At 43.8% G+C, this 11,600-nt stretch overlaps 1 protein-coding gene across 1 annotated transcript; it reads left to right on the forward strand.

The window, feature by feature from the left end:
- Positions 1–1,862: 1,862 nt before the first annotated feature.
- On the forward strand, positions 1,863–4,668 carry LOC143787597 (protein kinase C theta type-like). The gene is made up of 4 exons (XM_077276488.1): positions 1,863–2,027; positions 2,549–2,740; positions 3,329–3,457; positions 4,077–4,668. Exons 1-4 carry the CDS (start codon positions 1,962–1,964, stop codon positions 4,254–4,256), a joined length of 567 nt encoding a protein of 188 aa, XP_077132603.1. The 5' UTR covers positions 1,863–1,961; the 3' UTR covers positions 4,257–4,668.
- The last annotated feature ends 6,932 nt before the right edge of the window (positions 4,669–11,600 follow it).

The raw sequence follows: 11,600 nt of genomic DNA on the forward strand, positions 1-11,600 counted from the left end.
CAAATAAGAAAGGAAGAATGGTGGAATCTGAGAGTGGAAAGGATGTTACCTCTGAAATAAGGTTTAGCGGATCAGCTAAAACCAGGAGCTCTCACATACATCATGAGAGAGCTGAAAATCAAAGTTGTAGAGAACAACTTAAGAGAAAGAGGACATCTGACACTGAGACCACCACAAAGAGAAGACGTGAGACTGACAAATCCATCGATCAAGCTCCAGAAGGTAAAGTCTTTAGTTTTTTAGTCACAGGCCACATCCATCTTTTATATACAGTGTTCATTTATTTTACAAAATGTAACCTAATGACATAATCGTATCCCGTACATCTTACCACTTACATCAGAGCTCTCCACCTTCTATACTTGGGGCTCTCCAGCCAGAACATGGTAGTAACCAGGTTCATCAGGGTTCAAAGTTCATGATAGATTGAAAATTGCCAATTAATTGTAGCATTATATCTGAGTGTGACTGTAAGATTAATTGTTGGTTCTTATATCTGTTTTCCCATCTAGGTGTAATCGGTGCTCAGACCACCAGCCCTTCAGAGGAAGTGACTGCCTGTCTTTCCCTGGAGAGTTTCATCTTTACCAGGAAGCTTGGAGAAGGCAGTTTTGGCAGGGTGATGCTGGCGACACATCAACCCAGCGGACTTCAGCTGGCTGTCAAGATGGTCAAGAAGAGGGAATTGTTGGAGTACGCTAAACGCACCATCCGCTTAGAGAGAGAGGTCCTGGAAATCACTGAAGACAGCAGATTCTTCACACATGCCTATGGGACCTTCCAGACAGCGGTAAGAGACTCCTCACTTTCTAAAAATTCCTTTTTCCCTATCATGTCCAGTTGCTTCCATTAGATTGTAAATTCAATCTTTGCCTGTGGAAATGAGTAGCCCTGCTGCATGCTCTGTGTGCCTGTATTCCCTGGGCGCCATTACTGGTGGCTATCATTAGAGGATTTTGACTTAATTTTCGCCCTGGACACCTCTCCAGTGTGTGCAGACAAGGAGACATGTCTTCTGGACACACAGTAGAGGTCCCAGAACCATAGTAAATGTTATCAGGATGGATAAAATCTGCATTATTTACAATCATCTTCCCTCCTCTCGCACAGGACTATGCATTTTATGCCATGGAATATCTGACTGGTGGCGAGTTGACTGCATTTATCAATTCCAGAGGCCCCCTGGATGTCTGCACGACCAGGTAAGAGAACAGCCGCTCTGTGATTTCTGTGGCCGCTGTCTCCCCTCATAGTTATTAGTGGTGCATTAGAACAATTAATGCTGATAGGATTTTTTTTCTTCCTTATTAGGTTCCTTGCAGCAGAAATCTTGAGTGGAATACAGTTTCTCCACAGTCGGGGGATTATTCACCGGTAATAAGTCATTTCTTCTTTTATACATAGGGAAAGATTTACTATGGGAAATAGATAAATGTGCCAGAATTGTGGTGTTATTTGTGCCAAAAATCTGGTGAACAGGACGTGTACCACATTTATGAAGTGTTTTAGACCCTTTTTTGGGCTCACTCGAAGAGGGGACAAGGCTTTTATGGAAATGGGAATAGTTTGATAGGAATCCATGTGGTTTACAATGTCACAACGTGCAACTAAACTGTAACCAGATTTTTGTGAAAATTATTGGCTCTAAGTAATTAAAACAATAGTGGTGTAACATCAGACAAAAGTCTCTGAAGATGCTCCTAATTTGTCAAACAGTCACTGTGATGAATTTGGCGCATATTCAGAAAGCCTGGTATATGTCTACACAAGATAGGATTAGTGAATCTGCCCCCAGTGTTTAGTGAGTGGTCCTGTGAAGCCCCCACAGTAACCAGCACTACAGGTCATCTATGTCTGATTCACAGAACTATTTTTCTTTCTTTTTAAGGGATTTAAAACCAGACAACATTCTTCTGGACGGCGATGGACACGCTAAGATTGCTGATTTTGGCCTTGCTGCTATGAATGTATTTGGCTGTCAGAAGATCAGAGGCTTTCAAGGCACTCCTGGCTATATGGCTCCTGAGGTGACTATGTGACTACTAATATCTCATACTTTATTATCCACCTGCAATTCTCCCTTAATGTGGAGCTTGTGGAATCACAGATCTATCACCACAGCGGCCCACATTTACTAACGCTAACTAATAGATAGACTGTGTAAGGGCCCCCATACATATTAGACTAAAGTCAGCCAAACCGGCCAATATCAGAAGGATCAGCCAACATTCTAATGTGTACTGGGGCCTCTAGACTCTATATCCAGGAGGAGAAGGATCTAGCACATTGGATTTCCAATGATCAATCCTTTATTTTTTGGAGTCTGGCAGAGTTTCTCTAATAGAGAACATAGAAGGTCTTGGCTGAACTGTGAGTTCCTGTTCATGGGAGAGGTAGCTATCAACCAAATGATCTTTTGGCTGACATGTATTATGTATGGGGGCTTAGGTGTGGAAAAACTCTACCAGTAAACATGGACCACAATTGTTTTCTCTCTCCCAGGATGGACAATGTACTAACTTACTCTTCTAATCTTATGTTTCCACAGATGGCTCGTCGACAGCCCTATAATTACACTGTTGACCTGTTCGCTTTTGGGGTCACAGTCTACCAAATGGCCACAGGATATTCCCCGTTTTACTCTGGTTCGTGTTTACGAAGGGTTGCCTATTCAGTGACATGTGATAAACCTTGCTATCCAAACACCATGGATTCTCAGCTGAGGGATGTCATAGAGAGAGTGAGTAAATAGACAAATATACCTGGAGACATAGGAAGCATAGACCAGTCATGAGTTTTGATAATACACCGTACATTTCATCACCACTGTATTGGGTATTTCAGCTTTATCCAATAGAAGGAATTGGGACAATGCTGGAGCCCCGGGACAGCCTCTCCTATATTCCTATATGTACAGCGTTCTCATCTACAGGCCAATTTATACAATAAAGAGGCTGCGGCGCTCACCAAAACCTCTCCACACAGGGTATCAGTCCCTGACTGATCAACTACTGATGACCTATCCTGTGCTATCCTGTCCTATCCTGTACTATCCGATCCTGTACCATCCTATCCTGTCCTATCCGATCCTGTACCATCCTGTTCTGTACTATCCAGTCTTATCCTGTCCTATCCTATCCTTTACTTTACTATCGTATCCTGTATTATCCTATCTTATCCTGTCCTATCGCATTTGTTCCTAGCAATGGCTGTTTAAATAAATTCATCTTTCTGTAAGAAAATTAGAAATCAATTCTGTAACTGCTTTTTTTCTGAGATTATTTCTATTATTACTTGTGATATAATAATGGTTCTTATTTATTTGCAGCTCTTGTGTAAAACACCAAAGAAGAGGCAGGATGTTTGCAGCAATTTAAAAGGACATCCATTCTTCTCGCCCATAAACTGGAAGGAATTAGAGGCGGGAAGGTCACTTCCACCATTTACAATGACACCTGTAAGTGCACAGCGTTATTTTATTATAATGTCACCTGCTCGTCTGTGTAATGTGATAATAACGTGTAAGAAATACTCAAATAATGAGTAACAATCCTACATAGTGTAGGCCAGAATGTGTTTATCCTCCCCTGCTGGTAAATGGGAGGAATTACAGTATGGGGCAGGATGGACAGGCTTTTACATATTTCTCAAAAGTGTAATTATTGTCCCCAATTCTTCAGAAGGCCACTTAGTGAATAACTTGGATTCGTTATGCTGTGTTCACACTCTGCATTTTTTTTGCGAAAGAGCCATGTTGCTCTTGCAATTTTCGGAAGAAAAACCACAACAGAATTATGAATTTTTGTTGATACTGCGGCAAAAGAACCCGATGTGGTTGCAACGTGTGACCAAAAGTTTATGGTGCAGTTGTAGCAGATGTGGATACCGCAGATTGCCAGGCAGCACCAGTAGTTGACTTGTTCTCAAGCTGCAGGTAACGATGCATCATGGCGATTAGCGGTAATCTGCACACGGTTACCACGGCTCATCCACAATCTGTACAGGTGCCCTCAGGAGGGGACGGATATAATTAAATACCTAATGAAGTAACCAGACTAATTTGTTTTCTTCTATAGATCCCAGTTTTGGAAACCAGCAAACAAATTGAATTGGACCAAGTGATGTCTGGCATTGAAGCTCAGGAACCACCTATAACCCCGAAGGACCAGCGGCTGTTCTGTGGCTTCTCCTACATCAGCAACAGGTGGAAGAGCATTGAAAGCCGCAGAAATAACAGCAATGGAAATATAACTTAGTTCCCTCCCCCCAATACCTGACTACTGGGTCAGGGAGGCGTGGACCTGGGTGTGGTCTGAAGAAACAGGCGGGGTCTGTTGTTATCCCACCCCGAGTTCTTCCATCTACTCTGTTACATATCAGAGACCATAGTGTCCTGCATTCTCTATTGCTGCCCCATAACTCACCTGGCTGGCATGCTGCTTGGAGATGTAGGACCGTCAGACTACAGGACGGCACGGTGGCGCAGTGATCAGCACTGTTCGCGAGCAGCGCGGTGCTCTTGGGTGTAAATCTGGGACACCATCTGCACAGAGTTTGCATGTTCTCCCCGTGTCTGTGTGGGTTTTCCCCGGGTACTCCGGTTTCCTCCCACAACTCAAAACATACTGCTAGGAGAAAAAAAAATAAATTATTAATTATTGAACATCATCATCCTGTATCTCGTGTATTTCTGTATTTATCACCAGTATGTGACATATAGAAAGGTGGTAACACTGCACAGTGTCAGGACGTTCATATACTATTACTTATCCTCTACATTACACACCTGTAAGAATTCACTGATGTCCACAGTGACATAAAACATGAATTTCTGAATAAGTAGGTTTTGAGCCTCTAGTAGTCTGCACAGTTACGATGTAACACGTAAACTCACCGGCTCCTTCCTACAGCCCTCCCTATACGTTGTTATTGCTTCCTCCTGAGAATGAGGTTGTGTTGTTACTAGAACTCCGGGTTTTCTGTTACTACGTGCGCTATGAGGATTTTATTTAGCTGTATATGTACAGCGGATGTTGGTTGTGAGTGCATGGAGCGGGCTCAGGAGCGGAGAGCGCGTCCTACAAGGCGGCAGTGGGTTGGATACACAGCTGACTCGCATCTATAACTGACTGAGGTTACATTGTTACTAGGACTATGGGTTTATGCATCTTCCTGCAGCCTCTAACTCTGACATTATCACTCTCTTCCATCTCCCCATGAGGCCTAATGTCCGTCAGTCGCTAATCTATTGTATATCTGTCCCATAAAAAGCACATATCTCAGCGTCTACAATAGGAATGTTCAGATCCTGCCCCCGAGAATACAAGAAACTGCACAGGACGCCTACTTTTAAGTGGGTATGTAATCCACATCAGTTTTCGGGTGTGATTTGGTACATTGAAGGGAAAGTGCTAAAAATTAAAACATTTAGAAAAAAAAAATCATATTCACAGTTTTATAACCTTCCCAACCTTGGATGTACGGCGTATGTCATGGCAATTATGCGCGATCGCCACCAGACGTTCAGCTAACATGAAAGCTGTAACCCAGCTCTCACTGCCAGGAGCGGCGCCCGCACTTGTCTCCGCAGTTTAACCCCCTAAATGCTGTGAATTATATCAATCGCAACATATAACGGGCAGGGAAAGGGAGGGGGCTCTCTCTCCGCTCCGATCGGTGCCTCCGCAAGGGCCTCATCGCTGCCATGGTGACCCTGGTCACGAGGCTAGCAAACTTGTTACACCATGCTCAGAGCATGGTCTAAACAAGCTAAACAAGACCTGACAGCTGTAAATCATTGCAAATGCTTTATAACAGCGATTAGAGTGATAAAAGTGAAAGTTACATAGAGGGACAAAGTAAAAAAGTAAAAATAAAGTAAAAAAAATTTAAAAAATAGTTTTAACCCCTTAACCGCCAAGGGTGGTTTGCACGTTAATGACCGGGCCAATTTTTCCAATTCTGACCACTGTCCCTTTATGAGGTAATAACTCTGGAACGCTTCAACAGATCCCGGTGAATCTGACATTGTTTTCTTGTGACATATTGTATTTCATGATACTGGTAAAATTTCTTTGATATTACCTGCGTTTATTTGTGAAAAAAACTGAAATTTGGTGAAAATTTCCTGACGAAGGAATCAGTGATTCCAAAACGCGTTGGATTGTGGTCCGTAGGGCGCTCCATAGCCATAGCCAGTCCCGTGAGGTATCACGTGACCGTGACATTACGCAAAGTCCTGCAGCTTCCTGCACTTTGCTGGCTGTTCGCCGGCTTCTGACCTGGACACCCACAGGCGGTAACTTGTTACCAACAATCAGAGGCGTCTGTCACTGGCCAGGACGGCGCCCCACCAGCAAGGAAGCCTTCTCTGTTTGGTGGAATCTGGCATGCACAAACTAGTGCATACCGCAAGGACCTTCCACATTTGGAACCACCATCCCTGCAGCATCATCCTGACACACAGGTAAATGAATAATAGGCGGCATTGAATATATTGTGTCAACTTGTACACTCCATCCAGGTGCATATATATATATATATATATATATATATATATATATATATATATATATATATATATATATATATATCTGTATATCTGGTAGGGAATTTTTCCCACTATCTGGTCTATTTGCCCAAATATGAACTTTGCATGTATTTAATAAAAACATCAACCTTGTCCCACAAAAAAAGAAGCCATCACATGACTCTGTTGGCAGGTTTATAGGAAAATTATAGCTCTCAAAATATGGCGAAGCAGTAATAAGTGTCTTTTAGTGTGTGACTGCAGCCAAACATAAAAATGAAAATAAAAAAATTTGGGCTAAAAGAACATTTTTGTGGGGAAAATTTGATTTTTTTTTTATTTTCATGGCTCTACTTTATAAACTTCTATGAAGCACCTGGGGGTTCAAGGTGCTCACCACACATTTAGGTACATTCCTTGAGGGGTCTAGTTTACAAAATCTGGTCACTTGTGGGGGGTTTCCACTGTTTAGGCACATCAGGGGCTCTCCAAACGTGACATGGCGTCTGCTCTCGATTCCAGCTATTTTTGCGTTCAAAAAGTCAAACGCCGCTGCTTCTCTTCCGAGCCCTGCCATGCGCCGAAACACATATGGGGTATCGGTGTACTCAGGAGAAACTACATAACAAATTGTAATTTCCATTTTCTCCTGTTACCATTGTGAAAATACAAAATATGGGGCTAAAGTAAAAATTTTACGAAAATAAAGTAAATGGTCATTTATACTTTCACATTGCACTATTTTCTGTGAAGCACCAGAAGGGTTAATAAACTTCCTGAATGTGGTTGTGAGGACTTTGAGGGGTGCAGGTTTTTTTAAAGGTGTCACTTTTGAGTATTTTCCCCCAAAAGTCACTTCAACTGATGTGGTCCCTAAAAAATGGTTATGTAAATTTTGTTGGAAAAATGGAAATTGCTGATCAACCTTTACAGCGTCATGTCAAAGTTTGGCACCTCTAGCCAAAATTACTGTTATTGTGAATAGTTAAGTAAGTTGAAGATTAAATGATCTCTACAAGGACTAAAGATGACACATTTACTTTGTATTTTTGGCAAAAAATATACATAGTGAGGGGCGTGGCTATGTAGCTGAAGAGAGAAGACGTACCCCAGGAGGGCTCCCAATTCCTAATGCTATCCTGCCATTTAGACCCCTTTAAAGTGTGGGCTGCATGTTGATTTGTAATCCCCTTGGACCCTGGAAGGTGCTCCGCCTAGACCTTTTTTGGCACGTCTTCTCAACTGCAAGGATAGAGACGCTATTCTACGTCTGGCAAGGCAGAAGAGCCCCATCAAATTTCACAATGCCACAATTTCGATCTGTCCGGATTTCTCCATGGAGCTTCAGAAGCAGCGGGCACGGTTCATGGAAATTAAGAAACAAATTAGAGACCGGAATGCTGTATACTCCATGATTTATCCTGCCCGACTGCGGGTCGTTCATGAGGGTTACTCTACATTCTTCACTGATCCGGAGGAGGCGGCTGAGTGGCTACGGGTCCACAAGGTGTTCAATGTAAAGAAATCCTAATGTACTTGTGCGAATAATTATACCGTGTTTCCCCGAAAGTAGGACCCCCCCGAAAGTAAGACAGGGTGGGGGTTACGGGGGGGTCCTTCAATGTAAGGCCTCCCCCGAATGTAAGGCAGGGTTGGGGGGCCACTGTGAAATATAAGGCCCTTACCTTTGGGCCGCCGCTATCCCCCAAATCCTCTGCCAGGGGATTGAAAATTGCAGCGATGTCCGTTATTCCTTCGGTGTTCGGTGGGCGCGGCCATCTTGCTTTGGCCGCGCGTGCGCAGAAGCGGCGCTCTGCTGGCTGCGGCGCTCTGCTGGCCGCGGCTTCAGGAAAATGGCCGCCGCGACAGCCATCTGCGCACGCGCGGATGCCCGCGGCCATTTTCCTGAAGCCGCGGCCAGCAGAGCGCCGCTCCTGCGCACGCGCGGCCAAAGCAAGATGGCCGCGCCCACCGACCACCGAAGGAATAACGGACATCGCTGCTATTTTCAATCCCCTGGCAGAGGATTTGGGACCTTGGACATGCGCACACCACTACGCCACCAACGGAAAACTACGCAAGATCTGGGGGAGGACACCACACGTTGGTAACGTATTTCTGCAGCTAATGTAAGACCTCCCCCGAAAGTAAGACAGGGTGGGACTTTTTGGGGTAAAATTAATGTAAGACAGGGTCTTACTTTCGGGGAAACACGGTATAATGGAGCTTTCTGTGTGGGTGTCTAACCTAACAACAATACCGGATGCTGAATCTAGCGAGGGTATCCCCGTTTTCACTTGATAATAGGAGCATGGGACTACGCTCCTACATTTTTTGGTTTTTGCTCTGTTTCTTTTTCTATGTTTGTTTTATCTGTTCTGTGTGTAGAAATCGCTGCCAACGGATCTCTCGACCTCTATGTGTTATCCCTAGGCATTGCCCGGTCAATACTATTTACCATTTCTTGATGAGTGAGTATGGGGTCTGAAATAATATGCATGACCTGCAATGTGCGTGGTATTAAATCTCCCCGGAAAAAGATTAAGGTATTTTCGCAGATCAAGCGCTACCATCCACATATCGTAGCAATGGTAGAGACACATTAGACTAGAGACGCGGCCTGATATGGTCCATACACGTGTTTCACACCAGCTACTCAAGAGGGGTCTCACTGATAATTCATAGAGACGTTAGATGGGAGATGAGGGAAGCTAGGAGGGACTCTGAAGGTCGGTTCGTCTTCGTACATGCAATAATTAACTCTCGTGAATATGTCATATTATGTGTTTACAACCCTCCTCCAGCTAATATATCAATACTTCAGATGGCAATGAGCTATGCCCTAAGTTTCCCGGACGCAAACGTCATCTGTATGGGAGATTTTAATCTAGTCATGGATAGCCGCCTTGATAGGCTGAGACTGGGTGATGAGATAGCTGAAGAGTCCTCCTCTCAGGCTCCATCTCAATAGGCTTTATTTATGGAGGGCAGTGGTTGGTTGGATCTGTGGAGAACGCGCCATCCCGGGGTAAAAGGCTATACCTGTCACTCATCTACCAGACGTTCTCTCTCTCACCTAGACTATATATTTGGATCCGAAGGGTTGGCAGTATGGGTAGATAGTGTTGTGAAGAGCGGAACAAAAATGGTTACCTCAATGAACCAAAAAGAATTTGTGATCAATATTGACCTATCCATTCAAGGACATTTTAGCTATAGTATGAAATCCTATTTTTCTTTTCTGTGAAACTGCCACATAGGCGAAACTGTATTGTATTGTTTTGTTGTGAAACTGCCGCCCACGAAACTGTTTCTTTCTTTCCTGTTTTGTCTCTTTGTTTAAACATGTAAAACTTGTATAACCACTAAACCTACCGATACAACTATATAAAGAAGGGATAGCACCTTGAAGGCAGGCGTGCTTCAGAGACTTCCCAGTGATACACTATACAAGACGTGTCTTGTGTATTATTTCTGGTGATTCCCCACTTCCAAAGGCTACTCCAACTGAGTGTGATCCATATTTAAGTGCCACGTATTTAAGTGCCACGTATTTAAGTGCCACGTATTTCAGTGCCACGTATTTCAGTGCCACGTATTTCAGTGCCACGTATCACGTATTTCAGTGCCACGTGTTTCAGTGCCACGTATTTAAGTGCCACGTATCACGTATTTCAGTGCCACGTATTTCAGTGCCACGTATTTCAGTGCCACGTATTTCAGTGGCACGTATTTCAGTGCCACGTATTTCAGTGCCACGTATCACGTATTTCAGTGCCACGTGTTTCAGTGCCACGTATTTAAGTGCCACGTATCACATATTTCAGTGCCACGTATTTAAGTGCCACGTATTTAAGTGCCACGTATTTATGTGCCACGTATTTCAGTGCCACGTATTTCAGTGCCACGTATTTCAGTGCCACGTATTTAAGTGCCACGTATCACATATTTAAGTGCCACGTATTTAAGTGCCACGTATTTAAGTGCCACGTATTTCAGTGCCACGTATTTCAGTGCCACGTATCACGTATTTCAGTGCCACGTGTTTCAGTGCCACGTATTTAAGTGCCACGTATCACGTATTTCAGTGCCACGTATTTCAGTGCCACGTATTTCAGTGCCACGTATTTCAGTGCCACGTATTTCAGTGCCACGTATTTCAGTCACGTTTAGGGTTAGGGTTAGGGCTAGGGTTGGAGGTAAAGTTAGGGTTGGGGCTAAAGTTAGGGTTGGGGCTAAAGTTAGGGTTAGGGTTTGGATTACATTTACGTTTGGATTAGGGTTGGGATTAGAATTATGGGTGTGTCAGGGCTAGGGGTGTGGTTAGGGTTACCGTTGGGATTAGGGTTAGGGGTGTGTTTGGGTTAGGGTTTCAGGTAGAATTGGGGAGTTTCCACTGTCCAGGCACATCAGGGGCTCTCCAAGCGCGACATGGCATCCAATCTCAATTCCAGCCAATTCTGCGTTGAAAAAGTAAAACAGTGCTCCTTCCCTTCCGAGCTCTCCCGTGCGCCCAAAAAGGGGTTTACCCCAACATATGTGTTATCAGCGTACTCGGGACAAATTGAACAACAACTTCTGGGGTCCAAGTTCTCTTGTTATCCTTAGGAAAATAAAAATTTGGGGGGCTAAAAATCATTTTTGTGGGAAAAAAAAGATGTTTTATTTTCACGGCTCTGCGTTATAAACTGTAGTGAAACACTTGGGGGTTCAAAGTTCTCACAACACATCTAGATAAGTTCCTTGGGAGGTCTAGTTTCCAATATGGGGTCACTTGTGGGGGGTTTGTACTGTTTGGGTACATCAGGGGCTCTGCAAATGCAACGTGACGCCTGCAGACCAATCCATTTAAGGCTGCATTCCAAATGGCGCTCCTTCCCTTCCGAGCTCTGTCATGCACCCAAACAGTGGTTCCCCCCCACATATGGGGTATCAGCGTACTCAGGACAAATTGGACAACAACTTTTGGGGTCTAATTTATCCTGTTACCCTTGTGAAAATACAAAACTGGGGGCTAAAAAATCATTTTTGTGAAAAAAAAGAATTTTTATTTTCACGGCTTTGCGCTATA

This window comes from Ranitomeya variabilis, chromosome 8 (assembly GCF_051348905.1).
Source record: "Ranitomeya variabilis isolate aRanVar5 chromosome 8, aRanVar5.hap1, whole genome shotgun sequence".
Lineage (NCBI taxonomy): Eukaryota > Metazoa > Chordata > Amphibia > Anura > Dendrobatidae > Ranitomeya > Ranitomeya variabilis.